Genomic DNA, 16,143 nt, shown 5'->3' with positions numbered 1-16,143 from the left:
AACGCATCAACATCCTGAACAAGCTCGCCCGTGCTCTCTGGAAATGTCACGGTCCGTTAACTGCGCAGCACACGCACGCACGCGGGGTGTACGCGCACCCAACCACCGACCCCCTTCCCTCGCGGTCGACGGCTCACCTGCGCTTTTCTTTTGCCCGCACAGATGGCCGCGAGCGACGCCCCTGGGAGAGGGCACCACCATCCGCACCTGAACCCTGACGCACGTCCGTCCTTCCCCCTTTCCGCCCTCGCATTCTCTGCGTGCGCTTCCTCATCACTCATCCCTCTCCCTTCCCCGCCGCCTCGTCCTCACCATCTACCGTTCCTCGAAGGAACCTCTGTGTGTGCATGTGTGTGTGTGTATGTGTGTGTGTGGCGTCTGCAGCGCCTCGCCCACAATCTCCTTCCTCCCTCCCCCTTCCGTGACGCCGCACGCCCACACCCGCTCACTCGCATATCCGCCTCGCAGCATCCAGTCACAGACACCGTTCTCTCAGCGTTGCTTGTTCCCCCACCGACAACCTCATTCAGACCACGCAGGAGTCCATAAAGCGCTCACTGCTGCTGCCCCTATTGCCCCAGCACCACCACCTCACCTCACCCACGCATGTCGGACGCGGAAGGCTTTGCGGACTTGTTCGGCGGTGTCGAAGAGGTGCCGGAGTCGCCGCTGCAGACGCTCTTCATTAGCCGCCAGGCACTCGCCGGGGAGGGGACGACGTGCGCCTACTTCAACCCTCTCCTGGACCGGTTTGACAACGTATCGTCTGCGGCGACGGCGGAGGAGGATGCGGCGTTGCTACGTCAGCGCCTCGTGCGCCTCGCGCCGCCGCCGCTGGTGGTTCGCTTCCGTGACAAGCGACACAGCCTGTGGGGGCACAAGCTCTGGAACGCGGCCAAGTATCTCGTAAAGCGCATGGATGAGCGTATGATCGACGTGCGTGGCAAGTCTGTCATCGAGCTTGGTGCCGGCCTCGGCGTTCCGACGCTGGCAGCGTACAAGAACGGCGCGCGGCTGTGCGTCATGACGGACTACCCTGACACGAATCTACTCGACATCCTCGCGCTGAACTTGGAGACAAACTGCGCCCCTGGCGACATGGACGCTGACGTGAAGCGCGAAATGGAGGAGCAAGCCCGGCAGCAGCTCGCCAACGGTGGCGACCTCGACAGCGTCTCGGCTGATCAGCTGGAAGCCGCCATGAGTACCCGCTGTTACGTGGAGCCCCTTCTCTGGGGCAAGAAGGAAGACATTGCTAAAGTGATGCAGTACACGACCGGCGGCGCTGGCTACGACATCGTCATCCTATCCGACATCATCTTCAACCACGTCTGCAACGATGACCTCGCCGACACGCTCGCCATGCTCCTGGCCAAGAATCCACACGCGGCCGGCTACTGCGTCTTCTCCCACCACCGCGCGTATAAGCAGCTGCACGACTTCGAGTTCTTCGACAAGTGTGTGCGCCGCGGACTGCAGTATGAGCACCTGGACGAGCAGGACTACCCAATGATGTTCCCGGAGGATCGCGGGCCGGAGTCAGTGCGGAAGCCGGTGAAGTGCTACAAGATCACCCGTCGCTACGACGCCGCCGGCTGCGGCTTGGACACGAGCCTGTGCTTCGACGTGGTGCTGCAGGGGACGGGGATGGTGCAGTCGATCCTGTCGGCCGCTCTGGCGCGAAACGGGCTGAAGGTGCTGCACTGCGATGGTGCGGATTACTATGCTGCCGCCATGGCCACCTTCGACCACGCTACGTTTCTCCAGTACTTGCGCCAGCCATCGCCATCGTCGATGTCTTCGTTCAGCGCGCCAGACATCTTCATCAACCGCATCGTCGACGATGTGCCGGAGGCACGCCGCCGCCGCTACCTCTTTGACGTGCTCCCGATGTGCTACATGGCGCGTGGTCCGCTGCTGAGCCACCTCGTCTCCTCTGGCATAGGTCGATCGCTGGAGTGCCAGCACGTGCACCGCTTCCTCTTCCTGCAGCACCCAACAGCAACCAGTGCTGGCTCGGCGGCGACGACGACTGCGATGGAGGTTCCGCTGACGCGGGCAAGCGTCTTCCACAACGCCACCATCGGGCTCTTTGACAAGCGTCGCATGATGCGTTTCGTGAAAGATGTCGAGGCGTCCGTGGCGGAGCAGCTGCACGCCAAGGCCGCGAACCCGGCTGACGACCCGTCCGTCGCGAACACGTCCGTAGCCGCCGAGGCGGCTGTGGCCAAGGCAGCGGCCGTCTTCACCCGCGAGGCGCAGGCGAATCCGCAGGTCACCTTGACGGAGCTCTTGCAGAGCAAGTACGATCTCTCCGGCACCGTCCTCGACGTCGTCTCGCTCATGGGCATGATGGATGTTCTGCCCGCGACGAGCAGCACAAGCGTGGCCTGCAGCCAGGGGGCTGCGGCGGAGCCGCCTCTTGTTCGGTCGGTGGGCATGGTGCGCGATCTTCTTCTCTCCACCGGTGCCTTCGATGGCAAGTCTCCTTACCTCACCATGTCGTATGGCGCCTCCGAGGTGGCGCAGAACATGTGCCGCATCTCCGCCGTCTGGGGCGGCATCTTTGTGCTGCGCCGCAGCCTCCGCGGCGTCGCCGTTGACGAAGGCAAAGAGACGCAGTACGCCGTACTGAGCAACGGGCAGTGGGTACCCGCCAAGGTCATCGTCACCCCAGAAGAGCTCGCCGCAGCGAACTATCTGAGCTACGGGGTCAACGACTGGTACTACGACTTCCTCAAGGAGCAGGAGCAGGGCCGGACGCCGCTCATCCCACTGCCGGCGGAGCAGAGCGGCGCTCCTGTTCTAGCCGCTGCAGTGGACCAGACCAAAACGAGCGACAAGGGCGCGGCTGCCGAGCCTGCGACTGCGTCGGCATCCCCTGAAGCGGTGGTCCGCTTCAGCCGAGTCGTCCTGGCGACTAAAACCGCATCGCTCTTCTCGCTGGCAGCCATGCAGGCCGCCGGTGTAATTGAGGTGGATGACGCGCGCGACTACACGGCCGCTGCGCCGATCATCACAGCCCTCGCGAGGGAGCCACAGACGCGAGCGGTGGTGTGGGTCATGCAGCAGTCGTTCACGTCCGACCAGGCACCGGCGCGCTTCTCCGCAAGCGACGCCGACGGTGGTGCCGCGTGTGACCCGTGTGTAGTGCACTTCACGGCCGACGCAAAGCAGCTCTCGCAAGAGCAGCTGCATGAGTACGTCATGCACTACTACACGTCCACCGCGAAGACGGAAAAGCCGTACTGCGTCCCCTACAGAGACATCGTTCTGGCGGCTGCCTTCACCGTGGACAGTCGCGAGGTTGCTCAGCGCGGCGTGGTGCCGCACCCGGTGGAGCTGCCGAGCGAAACGCGCTGGACGCATCCGTACGGTTGGGAGGAGTCCATGAAGCTGCGGAGCGCCTACGAGAACGACCGCAAACATCTCCTGCACCACGGGCGGACGGGAGAAGATGCTACGCCATCGGCTGTCGAGCCCACGCCGGTGTGCTCGGCTGCGGCGCGGGCGGCTGACCTCTGCCGAAGTTCTGAGAACTTTCACCTTGTCGAGGTGCCGACGCTGCTGCCGAACCTTGTGTACGATGGGCATTATGTGCAGGAGGCTGAGAGGGCGTACAAGCGCGTGCTTGATGCCCTTGGCCTGCCGACAGCCGCCACGGCAACGTCCGCAGCGGTAGCGGAGGGCGACGAGGAAGCAGCGCAGGCGTACGCCTTCCTAAAGCCGCTCCCGCACTAGCAGTGGAAGGCTCGAAGGAAGCGAGCAGTGCAGAAGCTCCCCTTCTGTGTGTCCCCGCGACAGCGCGACGTCGAGCGTGGATAGTTCAAGCTGGGACGCGACCTCCGCCTCAACCCCTTCCCTCCCTTGCCCCCGGGCTCCTGTGTCTAACGCGCTAACTTCATAAGCGGTACCGCGTTACCGTGCGCACATGGGCACGTGTGTACGGTCTGACACACGCGCGGGACGGCAGCACGGCGAGAATGCGAAACGGTGCAAAGCCCACGCTATACATACCCGTAACGGATGACGAACAAAAACGACTGAGGAGAACGGAGGACGGAGGGCACCCCATGACCCGGCGAACGGCGCCCTTGAGGTACGAGATGGCGAGACGCATGTGAGTCGCGTCGAGAGGTCCATCTGGGTTCGCCATTCCCTGCACCTCTGCCGGTGATGTTCTCTCTCTTCATCCTTCCGCGCCCCCTGACGGCGTGCAGAAGAAGCAACGCACGGGGTAGGGGATGGACTCCATGGAAGTAGACGTCGATGAAGCGGTGCTTCGACGCCTCGCTCGCTCGCCCTCTCCATGACTCTCGCATGCATCCCTGCTGCTTCCCTACCCACACGCACACACACACACACGCACAGCACATAATCAGTGAAAAAGAGCCAAGGCAGCGGTGCGCAGAACCTTCACACACACACACACACACACACGAAACAGGGAGGCTTGAGACACGGGGGTAAGAAAAGATGATGACGGATCGCGCCTTGGGCACGCTGTTGCTGGCGTGCAACTCGAGCTTCTTCATCTACTACGTTCTTTGGATTGGTGTAATGCCGTTCGTGGACGAGTCGCACTTCACGCAAGCACTCTTTCTCCCCCGTGAGTACGGTCTGCTCCTCGCGGCACTCATCATGACGACCGCTATCGGGGTCGGCATGTTCGTTGGATCTCTTCACACCATCTGGAGGACTGGCTACGTGCCGCCGTCGTCAAGAACGTCGATGGGGACCGAGGCAACCCTATTAGCATCAGGAGCGACCACAGATAGAGTGGCGCCAGATGTCACCATGGCGGCCAAGTGAAGCGCGGCTGGGGTAGGCGGTGTTGCTTGTGTTTTGCTTCTGAGCGGAAGCGAGGGTAGACAGACCCCCTCCCTGCACGAGAACAGATATCGGGCCGCATCTGTCGGTGTTCACCGCTTTTCTTCCGATGCCTGCGTGTGCCCGTCGCTTGCGCTGCGCTGATTACAGCGCACGGCTGCCCACGCACTGAGTACGGCAGCGGAAGGTCGAGGGAAGGGGGCCGACCGTGGCGTGACGGCGCGGCACACGGCGTCGCTCTCGAGAACGAAAGCATGACAAAAGCAAGAAGGTGTGCTGCGTCGAGTGTTTTCTCGCTCGTGCTGGTGCTGTGCACAAATCCGCTTGGGGACGCGCGGGGGTGTAGCAGCGTACGCGCCGTTGGAGAGCGGGGGGTCATACTGTGTTCGTCGCCCCCACCACCACCGCCTCTTTTACATCTCTGCCATCTCCTCCCCTCCCCTCCCCTCCCCAATCCCGCCCTCGCCTTTCTTCCTCGGCATCGCCACCACCACGACTCCTCTCCGCACCCGCTCGTTCGTTTTCTGTATGCCCTTTCTGCCTCGCCAAGAAGCTTTACCCGCGCCCACCCCACCCCACTCCACACACACACACACACGCACACGCTCGCCCACACCAACACACACATTCGCTTGCGAGTCGTCATCGTCGTTGTCTGCGAAGGGAGAGGGAAGGGAAAGCGAGAGGCGTGGCACCGAGTTGCCGCGTACATCCACGGAGAGAACGCGAATCGCACAAAACTCGAAAACGGAAGCTCCCATCAGCGGATTCGAGGGCAGCGCCATTAACGAGAGTTCCTGTGTTGCTGTCATCTCCGTCGCTTCTCCATCCCAAGCCCCCACCTCTAGCGCCCTTGCTCGTTGCCTCTCACAGCTTGCTCGTGTATGGGGTCGATGTCTCGCGAGCTGGCCACGACAACGGCGACGCCCTCGTCACTTTCTCCGGCGGAGCACCGTCGCGGCGGTGGTGAGAGGCTGCCACTGGGCAAGTTGCTGGATCCGCTTCGCTGGTACTGCAAGTGGGTACGTGCGAATCCGGAGGGCGCTTCAAGCCTGGAGCAGTTCTCGCGTACCCTCACCATGCTGTGGTCTGACCCGACGAACCTGATCACCTCGGAAGCATGCTTTACACTGTGCAAGCTGCACACCTTTTCCAACTTCGCCATCATCTCTTCGGGCGGTCGCCGGACGAGCAAAACGGAGCTGCTGTCCCTCGTGCTGCGAGGCATCCAAGAGGTGGAGTGCCTGATGGAGCTGATCCACCGCAATTACGCCGGCCACCGTCGCACGTGGAATGCGCTGCTCCTACTAGAGGCAGTCAAGTGCACGCTGAAGGCGTGCGTGCACCGTCAGCTCTTCCTCGTGCCATGGCTATGGGAGTCAATGAAGGTGTCGCTGCGCCGTGCCCTGCGCCACCTGACCACCCTCACGCCGCGCCGTCGTGTGCGCGGCGGCGGCAACGGCGGTGTCGCCTCCGGCGCCGGCGGCAGCGGTGCTGGCAGCTTTGCCGCGTGGGCCTCTGGCGCTGGCGTTGTCGGAACCTACGCCGGTCCTCTCACGCAGGTGGACTATAGTGGCGGCAGCGGCGGCCTATGCGGCGAGGTCGTGGGGCCGCACAACACGCGCCTCGTCATCCCGCGAGTCGCCTCTGGCCGGCGCCACGAGCACCGCCACGTGTACAGGGCGGGTGCCAGCTGCGCCGCCGACGAAGGAGAGGAGCACGTCACCTTCGCGCAGGAAGGGGACGTGGACGAGGAACTGGAGGAGGCGGAGGCGATTGGGTTCACGTGGGTCGACGTGCTTGGCATGATCCTGGACATGTACCTTCTCCTGCGCCCTGTCCTCCTCGTAGCGATGGCGCGGCACGCATTCCTGGCGCTGCCAGAGGAAACCACCAACTTGATAGCTGTGCTGCCACCGCCTGTGTCGAAGGAGGAAATGGCGGCGGCAGCCGAGGCAGCCGCCAAGGCTGCGGAAGAGGCGAAGAAGACAGGGACGCCGGTGAAGCCGACGCCGGGGCCCGACCCACTCGCGGCGCTCCACAAGGCAATGGCCGCCGCACCGCAGCAGACATTGCTGGGCAGCTGGCGCGTGTGGGCTGGGGTGACGGGGTGCGACTTCCTTGTCGCTCTTCTCGCCCGCCTCGTGCGCCACCACCGCGTGCCCGTGGTGTACATCAAGGACAACGCCGAGAGCGACGACGGCGGCACGCCGGTGGCCTTGCTGGAGGGCGGTGAGGCAGCGTCGATACAGGGAGGCGGCGCCGACGCGGCAGACGGCTTTGCCGCCAGTTCGACAGCCGTAACCGGTGCGACCGATTCGCGCGCCATCGGCGCAGCTATGGAGCCCCCAGTGGTCTCGCGTGATCACATGCGGGTTCAGCAGGCACTGCGCAACGCCCTCTACAACGTCATGCGCGACCCCTTCTTTACGGCGGTGCTGAAGCAGCTCGTCTACCATCACTTCATCCGCGGCTTCGTCAGTCGCGTCCCACTCCTCGGCACGTGCATCTCTTTCTACGCCACCCACTACCTGTCGATGCAGTACTACAGCTTCCTGTACACCCTTCGGCAGTAGGGTGGAGAGAGGACGAGTGAGCGAGGGCGGGCGCGGATGGATAACAAGCATGCCGTTCACAGGTGCCCCTTCTCGCGGCGCCACTACGGCCATCAGCACGCCAGCCGACAGCCGTCTCCACCCCCTCCCCTCCTCACACTCAGCATCGTCACCAACCTCCTGCGCTGCTGCGGGGGCCGAGCAGAGCGGCAATGAGTCGACAGTGTGTAGGAGGGTGGGATGGAATGCGCAATCCAGGCATGTGTGTGTGTGTGTTTGGGGGGGGGGGCACAAAAGAATAAGAGAAGGCATGGCAATGGCCGGACACACAACAGAGAAGCGAAGAACCGAGCAACTGCGGAATGCGCCCTCCGTTGGTATCCGCCCGTGTGCACAGCTCTCCCTCGTGTGTGTGTGTATGCTTATTGAGTCGTTTTCAAGTCACGGATTTAGCAAGAGCACCGGGTAACAAGAGAGAGGTGCGCCGAGGCGAGTGCGGAGGCGAGGAGAGGGAAGGCCTCGACCAGCGTCCGAGTGTCCTGCCTTTCTGCTCGCCGCACTTCTTAGTTGTAGGCGCGTGCATCTGCACAGTGCCTGCTCGCCATTCGGCCCTTTCCCCTCTTACTCTCTCTCTCTTTCGGTTCGTCTCGCGCACGGAGCTGTGAACTGTAGCGTTGCGAATACGGGGAGAGTGGGGGAGGGAATGAGGAGGGGGAGTCAGATGGATATGAGAAGCTAAGCGCGGCCCCCGCCGCCGCTTCTCCCTCCCGCTGTTGCCCAAGCGGGCCAGATCGCTTAGGATGACGTCTACACGTTGGTCTGTCAGTGAAGCGGCGCTTCCCAAGAGCATTCGCCACCCCACCCGAAGCGCCTTCTTTTCCATGTGATGTAAGTGTCTTCCGCATTTTTGTGCTTCGGTGCGCTGGCGTCTCCTCAGCACTGATCGCTCTCTCTCTCTCTTCATCTACCCCCTTCCTCCTCCTGCTCGCCGACACATCGGCACACGCCGCACGCAGATCGGGCCCATACACCCTCCGCAGCTGAATCTTTTACAAAGATCCCCATCTCTCTCCCCCTCCCTTTCCACCCACCACCGGTCACCCTCCTCGACCACCGTCGTCTGTCGCGGGCTGCCCTCACCCCCGTCTGCCAGGGTTGGAGAGCACGTACCCGGCGAAAGAAACGAGCAGACGAGGGGACGCGTCTCAAGGCGCGTTTCGTGCCGCCGACCGCACACACACGCACACGCGCACACGCTCTCGTGGTTGCTTCGCGTGCCTCTGCTTTACCTTTCTCTGTGGTTGCTGCCGTCTGTTGTCATCTTCGTTTGAGGGGGCGGGGGGTGTCGAAGCTAAAGGTGCTGGAAGCGTCCCCAGCTCAGAGGTGAAGTGCAACGCCGTCACCGCCCTCTATCTCTCCTGTAACTCCCTAACCAACCGCCGCGAAAGCCCCACCACCTTCTTCTTCGTCAATCATGTCGAGTGGGTACTACTCTTCTTGTGAGACGTGCAGCGACGGCAGTGGCGCGCCGGCGAGCGGGTCATCCACTTTGCCTCCCACGCCACCGCCACCGCCGTCGTCTTCATCCCTGCCGCAGCTGACCTCCGCGGAGCTCGCCGAGTTGCCGCCGGTGCCGATGTCATCGTCGTCGTATCCCACCCCCTCACCATCCTCTGCGGCCACCGAGTCGCAGCGCGGATCTGTCGACGTCGACCGCGCGGGCAACCAGGGGAGTTCCAAGGGTGACGCGAGCAGTCCCTGCTGGGAAGAAGCAGAGGCGGAGCTGGACGATGATGTCGAGTACCACAGCGGCGACGGTGGCAGCGAGAGTGACGAGACGACTGCACGTGGCGCCTCTGGTGAACCGGTGGATGCTCCGCTGATGGTTCCCGATTGGCTGCCGGACTCGCCGTTATCATCGTTGTCATCGGTGTCGGCGTCGCAGCGCACGGACGAGGAAGGCGTCCAGCAGCGTGCCGCCTCTACTATTCCGGACTCAGAGCAGAGTAGTCGTCAAGACGAAAACGTGCCGGCGGACGCGGCAATGCTGCACGGGTGTGCAGACGGTGCAGATGGCAGTACTGCTGCCTTCCGTGACGCTGGCGAGCAGGGGGTAGCGCACGATTATCGCGAAGCGGTGGTGAGCGACGCTGCTGTCACGGAAAACGATAATGAAGAAGAGTGGCGTCAAGGCGGTCGCGACGAAGCTGACGACGTCTCTGACGCAGCGGTCGCGGCCCGCGCCGCCTCCATCACGTCCGATGTGGTTGCAGAGAGCGTCTGGGCATCTGAGGAGCGCGCCAGCGCCGCCTTGCAGCAGTTCAGCACCTCCCTGCACTCAAAGCTGGTCGAGCAGCTCATCGATGACGCGGTCGTGGCAGTGGAGCGCACGCTGCAGGACACGGTGCGGCAGCATGAGTCGCGCGTGCGAGCCCTGATGGCGCAGAATAGGCTACTTGACCGCCAGCTGGCCGGTCAGGCGGTGCAGATGCAGTCGATTCGGAAAGACCTGGAAGACTCGATACTGCGGGACTTACAACGTGTACTGCGCGTTGATCTGCGACAGGCCTTCCGGTCGGCTAGCGCCGACCGCTCCAATGGCAAAGAGGTCTCCGCGGAGTCCACGGCCCCGCCGTCACCGTCCTTGGGGCGCCGTCCCTCGCCCGACGCGCACTCCCCCAGCGCGGAAGAGGACGTGGCTGGCAGCATCGGCATGCAGCGGCGATCGTGTGAGGGGTCGGTGTCTTCGACGTACGCGGTCGACGACAGTGCGCGGCCATCTGTGGAAGAGCTCCTCGCCGCGTACGTCAACCAGCGCGGCACCCTCGAGCTGCTTCAGAAGGAACGCGCGCAATGGTGGAAAAGCACGGCCGTCTTGCGAGACAGGTTGTTCGCCGCCACGCGTGAAGTTGTGCAGCTGCGGCAGGAGGTGGAGCGGCTTCAGACGACAACAGTGGATGTGGCGGAGCACTGCGCCGTGGTGCAGGCAAGAGGGGAGGCAGAGCATCAGTGTACTCTCATGCAACTGCAGCTCGCCAAGCACATCGAAGAGGCGGAGATGATGGAGGCGCTTGTGGAGAGGCGTGAGTTGGCGCAGTCGCAGCCCCCTGGCGCCGCAGAGGGCAACACGGGACAAGCAGCTTCGACGGGAGATGTCACCGCCACTGCAACAGCAGCAGCAGCGATGAACGAGGAGCTGCTTCGAAAGGGGCCGCAGTGGGACATTGCGTTGCGTGAGCTGGAGGAGCAGGCCACCATTGCGGCCAACAGTCGCCAGCTGCGTGAGCAACTCGCCAAAGCCGAGGAGGAGCTGCGGTCCTTGCAGAAAGACAGAGACGCGAGTGTCGCCTACGCGGCGGAGTTGAAGAAAGAAGGTGACGTGCTGCGGGCAGATCTGCAGTCGATGGTGTACCGCAACAGCGTGCTCTCCCAGCAAGTTGCGTCACTGCTTGTCAAGGTCGAGCACACATGCCGCGCCAACCGGCAGCTGCAGGCCATGCAGGCTCTATCGCCTCCGCCGCAGCAGCAGGGGCCGCTCGACCAATTAGGCGCAAAGAAGGCCAAGCGATCTTTGTGTGCGCCCACCTCGTCGCGATCGTCATCCTCAACCTTCCCGGCGCCGTCCAACGAGCTGCTTTCGACTTTGCCGTCGCAGGCGGAGCGGCGCAGCGCGTGGCTGAGCGTGATGTGGCCGTTGTCGACGTCCGGCGGCAGTGACGCGGCAGCTGAGAATCGACTCAATACAGCAGTACTCTACGACCAGCAGAAGCATCGGCAGCCGCCACCGTCGCCCCTCGCGTCTGCGGACGCCTCAAAGATGTCCTCGCCGACGGAGGTGGAGGAGGGCGTGCAGCAGCGACTGAACACCTACGCCGCTTCACGCTTGGTGGCACCACAGCTGGGCAGCGGCGCCTCCCTTCAGCTTCCACGTCGACCGCGGCACGTCTCGCTGCGGCAGCTCGGCAGCGCCACGCTCGAGGTCGACCGCGTGTGCAGTCCGCATCTGCCGGCCAGTGATCAGCTCAGCGGGTACGCGCTCGGACGTCCGTCGACGTTCTCAACAGTCGATGTCGCGCGCGGGACGGTGACGCGCCAGGTGGGATCGGAGGAGGTGACGGTTCTGCTCACCGGAGCAGCTGCCTCGTCCGCACACGGGTCGCCATCACCAGCCACGCCGGACGACAGCAGAGCCGGTGACGTAGACGTGTGGACATCAGCAGCGGCGGCGGCGTCGCCATCGACGCGGCGCGTGCACAGCACAGACGACGTGAGTCGCGACCCGAACCTGCTACGTCTCCTGGACACCCTGGACAAGGACGAGAGCCTCGATCGATTCAGCGTGAACTCTGTCGCCGAGCTGGTTTTGCGGAACCAGGAGCTGGTAAAGCAGCTGTACGAGGCGACGCAGCGCGCCGAAGCGGCGGAGCGGCGGCGGCAGCAGCAGCAGCAAGGGGGTGTCTCTGCCTCTCAGTTGGATGAGAAGGGGCCATCGTTCGGGGTCATGGCTGCCTCTGCCCGCGACCCATCCGCGCCACTAGGCAGCGGCATCGATGCGAACTTCAACGCGGTGCCGGCAACGCTCACTTCCACCACTGCAGAACTGCTTCTGCGGGAGGGTGATCCGAACTCGCGCAAGCGCGCCCGTGATGGTGACGACGACGATAGGAGCCAAGAGCGAGGAGACGCCGAGGGCGGCCGCCACGTCAGTGGCGACCAAAGCGAGAATAAGGCGTCACATCAGCATGTCACCGACGGTGCAGGAGCAGACTCTGCTGCTGCTGCTGCTGCTGCTGTTGCAATGACGGAGTCGTGGTTCACCAAGGACGCTAGCGACGCGGTTGCCAGCATGATTGATGCGATGGTGCGTCGGCGTGATGTGCGGCTCACGTCTGCCGACACGGAGGTGTCGCGAGCGCTGATCCAGGCGCTGGCAGCGCAGCGCGCCACAGACAACGCGGTGCAGCGGGCACGCACAAATAGCGACGGTGTTCCAGGTACTGAGGTGGCCACGGAGATTTCGCCGGAGACGGACTCGTTTTCTGTGGGCATCTCCTCGCGAGCGTTGTCTTCGTGTCTGCACAGCCTCGCGCACCTTTGTCTAGAGCAGTCTTCCGCGCTGGTGGTGTTGGCACGGAAGGCCGAGCATCAGAACGAAGAGATGCAGAAAGCCGTCAAGAACACATGGACAGAGGTGCAGCAGGTGCTTCTCGCCGCGCTGCAGACCTCGCGCGCTGCGCTTGCCTCATCCACCTCGGCGTCCGACGACAATGCGGCCACCAGCGCTCCTCGTCTCTCGCGTCAGCGCGTGCGGCTAGAGGGAGGTGCGGCGGACAGCAGCTCTGTCGTGGGCAACGAAGGTGGCGCGCAAAGAGACGGCCGCCACGAGTTCCGCCCCGAGGAACAGGTTGCACTCCTCCAGCAGCTCCGCACGCTGCTGCACACGGCCGCAAAAAAGGACGAGACTCTCCTGCATGTCTACCAGGCTGCACAGGCACGCAAAGATGCGCGGCAGCACCAGGAGAAGGAGCGTGTGGCGCGCCTGCTGCTGAAACTGGAGCGGAAACGGCGCCTCATCAAGGCCTTGCAGCTTCGGCACGCGAACATGAACGTGGTGGCCGCTGTCGGTGCCGACCCCGGCGCACGTGGGCTCAGTCACCCCTCCCCGCTCGACTGCGAAAACTCGCAGGGTGCCGTGGCGGCCGGCTTTCGCCTTTCCCCGCAGCCGGGCTCGCCCGCCCGACGGACGCCGCCGATGCCGCCGATGGTGTTGCCCGCTGCCAGCACGACCGACGCTGGCGACGAGCGCCGTGGCGACGACGACTGCGACCGGGCCAGTAGCGTGGACAGTGGCAGCAGCCACCCTCACCGCAGCTACCGCGATCCGCACGGCCGCGATGACGATGACGGTGACAGCGACGACGAGCTTGACGACGAGATCCTGACACTAGACATCTTCCGCGAGCTTCAGCAGCAGCTCGCCCTGAGCCAAGCGAGCCATCAAGCTGCGCAGGAAGAGCTCGACGCGGAGAAGACGAAGCACGCGGCGCTGCTGGAGCGCATGTGGGTGCTGGAGGCGGCTCGCGACGACGCCGTAGCCGTGGCCGAGCGTCTTGAGAAGCGCGTGAGCGAAATGCTCACTCGGGAAGAGTACCAGGCGGCGGTGGCCGAGCTGGAGGTGGCCGCTGCCTCCCTTAAGGAACTGAATACGGAGCTGAGCAACGCCAAGGCGGCACACCTCGAGTCGCAGGAGCAGGTGGAGGATCTCAAGCGGCAGCTGGAGACCCAGCGGCGGGAGACAGAGCTTCAGCACCTCGAGGCGGAGGATGCGATGCGTAAGCGTGAGCAACGCCTGCGTAGCGAGGAGGTCCGGTTCCGACAGCTGCATGAGCAACTGAAAGATTTGAAGCATTACGCGGCAGGCCTCGAGAAAGCTATCGCACTCGCGCGGAAAGAGGTGTGCGATCAGCAAGAGCGAGTCCGTCACAAGGACTCCACGATTGAGGAGCTCAAGGCGCAGATGCTGATGCGTGACGACGTGCAGGAGCTGCTCTGTCGGCTCTACCCCAACCACAGTGTGCTGCACGCGAATGCGCAGCTTGTACGCGGTTTGTCGGAGACCACGGCACGCCTGCAACAGGAGCTGGCAGAGACGCGGCAGGACCTTGCTCACGTGCGCGAAGAGCTGCAGCAGCGCGAGCTCAGCGCGCGGGAGGCGGTGCAGGACCGTCAAGCGGCAGAGGTGCGCCTGCAGGACGCACTTGCACGGCTTGCGGTGCTGCAAGAGCCCGACGACAGCGGCGATGCGGAGCAGCGCAGCCCGGGAGAGACGGCCGCCACGCGCGGCACGACGCACCCGCAGCCTGCGGGTGCCGCGTCCCGTATGGCGGCGCTCTTTAACGTCGACGAAGCCTCTCTCACCGCCCTGCGCCAGCGTGTGCGCTACCTCCACGCGTGCGTCGAGGCGCAGGCGAAGGACATCGCCGTCCTGCGCTCCGCCGAGTCCTCGTGGAAGCAGCGCGAGATCGATCTGCGCAAGCAGCTGGAAGTGATGAGCGCGGACCCGGTGAGCCTGACGGCGCGCCGATACGGCCTCTCCGCCTGCTTGAGCTTCGAGGAGCAGCTGGACGAGATGCAGGCTCGACAGGACGCTCTTGAGAGCTCAAGAGCGCAGCTCCAGGAAGAGAAGGACTCTATCGCTGTCATGGTTCAGGAACACGCGAAGGCCGCCGCTGTAGCGCAGGGTGCCGCAGATGCGGCACAGACGGTGGTGGAGCGCACCACGGCGCAGCTGACGTCCGCGACGGAGAAGTGCGCTGCGCTAAGCTCAGCCATCACACGGCTGGAAAGCGAGCGGGACGAGGAGTCATCGAAGCGCGTAGATCTCGAGCGGCGGTACGAGCAGGCGCTATCGGAGCTGGCGGACACGAAGCGCGGCCTCAGCGCAGTGCAGGAGTCCTTGGAGGCTACCGTGACGCAGCGTGACCACTTCTGGAAGGACAACAACCTTCTCATCAGCAAGGTGGAGGAACTGGAAAAGGCGCTGCTGCAGTCCGACGCCGAGAAGCGCGCTGCCCGGGAGGCTCTGGCGCAGGGGCTGTCGGCGTCGTCGGCATCTGCGTCTCGGCGGCGTCGCGGCGGCGACAGTGGTGCCGCCGATCGCTATCGCCGGCAGGCATCCCTGACGCAGGACCTCAGCCTTTCCTCGCTCTCAGCTCGGCCGTCGTGAGAGCGCGTGCAGTTGACGGTATCGGTTGCCAACACGCCTGAGAAGAGGACCTGCACACACACACATACAAGCATGTACTCTCTCCCTCTGATGCCTATGGTGGTGGCGGATGTTGGTGCCTTGGTGCGTGCTGGCAGTCGCCGGCGTGCGTTGTTGTGTGTGGTGTCGGTGATGTCGTGTATTGTCGGGGCGCGCTTGCGTGTGCCTACGGCCACCTCCGGCCTAATACAAGTACAAAAAGACACATGCTGTGCGTGGTGGGCCACAGCACCATGTACAGGCAAGCGCAAGCGCATCAACAAGCCGCGTGAGTAAACCGGAAGCGAAGGGTGGTGAGTGGGGGGAGGGGGGGAATGATCCGCGAGGTGCACACCGCGGGTTCCATGCACCCCCGTGTCCCCACTGCCGATACGACCACCCCCTATCCAACCTTCTGTGATGGCGTTTCTTGGGTGGACGCGTTTGACGGCTAAGGTCTCTGAGCAATGTCGTCGACGGATAAAGAAGAGGGGTTGGTTTTGCGCCATCTCCCCAGTGGCTTGCGTGTAGTGCCGCCGCTTCGTGGCTCTGCCGTTGCCCATAACTGTCTCGTATTCATGTCTCACTCGCTGCCTATTGCTCTCCTCGCCATCGGTCGCCGCTTCTCTTCCACCTCTTTCTTGTTGCTCTTGACGGTGTGTGTGTGCACGCGTGCTCATGTGTGGATGTCGTGTGCACGGCGAGGAGTGCTGCTGCATCACGCAAGTCAGTCAGAGAGCAAGCACAGGAGAGCCTGGCGCCCACGCACATTTACACATACGCGCCGTCGCCTGTGCGCCCTTCAATCGTGCTGTCACCTCTGCCACGCGCACCACACGAGCAGCATTGCCGCTTCTCTTCCTCTCTCTCTGTCCCTCGCACATTTCTCGGTGTGGCGGCCTCCACTGGCAGTGCCGCCGCTGCCTCGCCCTCTTCACGCACGCGCACGCGACCCCCCCCCCCTCCCGCCCCGTCCACCCGCCTCTGGGCTCATTTTCTCACGAGTTGGTGGTT

The 16,143-nt window shown here is 63.8% G+C and overlaps 4 protein-coding genes across 4 annotated transcripts; all 4 read left to right on the top strand.

Moving 5' to 3' along the window:
• Positions 1-606: 606 nt before the first annotated feature.
• LDBPK_150870 (hypothetical protein, conserved) lies at positions 607-3,741 on the top strand (the record flags this gene model as incomplete). The annotated part of the gene is made up of 1 exon (XM_003859563.1): positions 607-3,741. The coding sequence occupies one exon, from the start codon at positions 607-609 to the stop codon at positions 3,739-3,741; it is 3,135 nt and encodes a 1,044-aa protein (XP_003859611.1).
• Positions 3,742-4,476: 735 nt separating this feature from the next.
• LDBPK_150860 (hypothetical protein, conserved) lies at positions 4,477-4,812 on the top strand (the record flags this gene model as incomplete). The annotated part of the gene is made up of 1 exon (XM_003859562.1): positions 4,477-4,812. One exon carries the CDS (start codon positions 4,477-4,479, stop codon positions 4,810-4,812), a length of 336 nt encoding a protein of 111 aa, XP_003859610.1.
• Positions 4,813-5,714: 902 nt separating this feature from the next.
• Positions 5,715-7,406, top strand: LDBPK_150850 (hypothetical protein, conserved; the record flags this gene model as incomplete). The annotated part of the gene is made up of 1 exon (XM_003859561.1): positions 5,715-7,406. The coding sequence occupies one exon, from the start codon at positions 5,715-5,717 to the stop codon at positions 7,404-7,406; it is 1,692 nt and encodes a 563-aa protein (XP_003859609.1).
• Positions 7,407-8,859: 1,453 nt separating this feature from the next.
• LDBPK_150840 (hypothetical protein, conserved) lies at positions 8,860-15,111 on the top strand (the record flags this gene model as incomplete). The annotated part of the gene is made up of 1 exon (XM_003859560.1): positions 8,860-15,111. The coding sequence occupies one exon, from the start codon at positions 8,860-8,862 to the stop codon at positions 15,109-15,111; it is 6,252 nt and encodes a 2,083-aa protein (XP_003859608.1).
• Positions 15,112-16,143: the final 1,032 nt, after the last annotated feature.

This window comes from Leishmania donovani, chromosome 15 (genome assembly GCF_000227135.1).
Source record: "Leishmania donovani BPK282A1 complete genome, chromosome 15".
Classification (NCBI taxonomy): domain Eukaryota; phylum Euglenozoa; class Kinetoplastea; order Trypanosomatida; family Trypanosomatidae; genus Leishmania; species Leishmania donovani.
The sequence above is the reverse complement of the archived record's forward strand: the minus strand, read 5'-3'. Positions and strand labels throughout refer to the sequence as shown.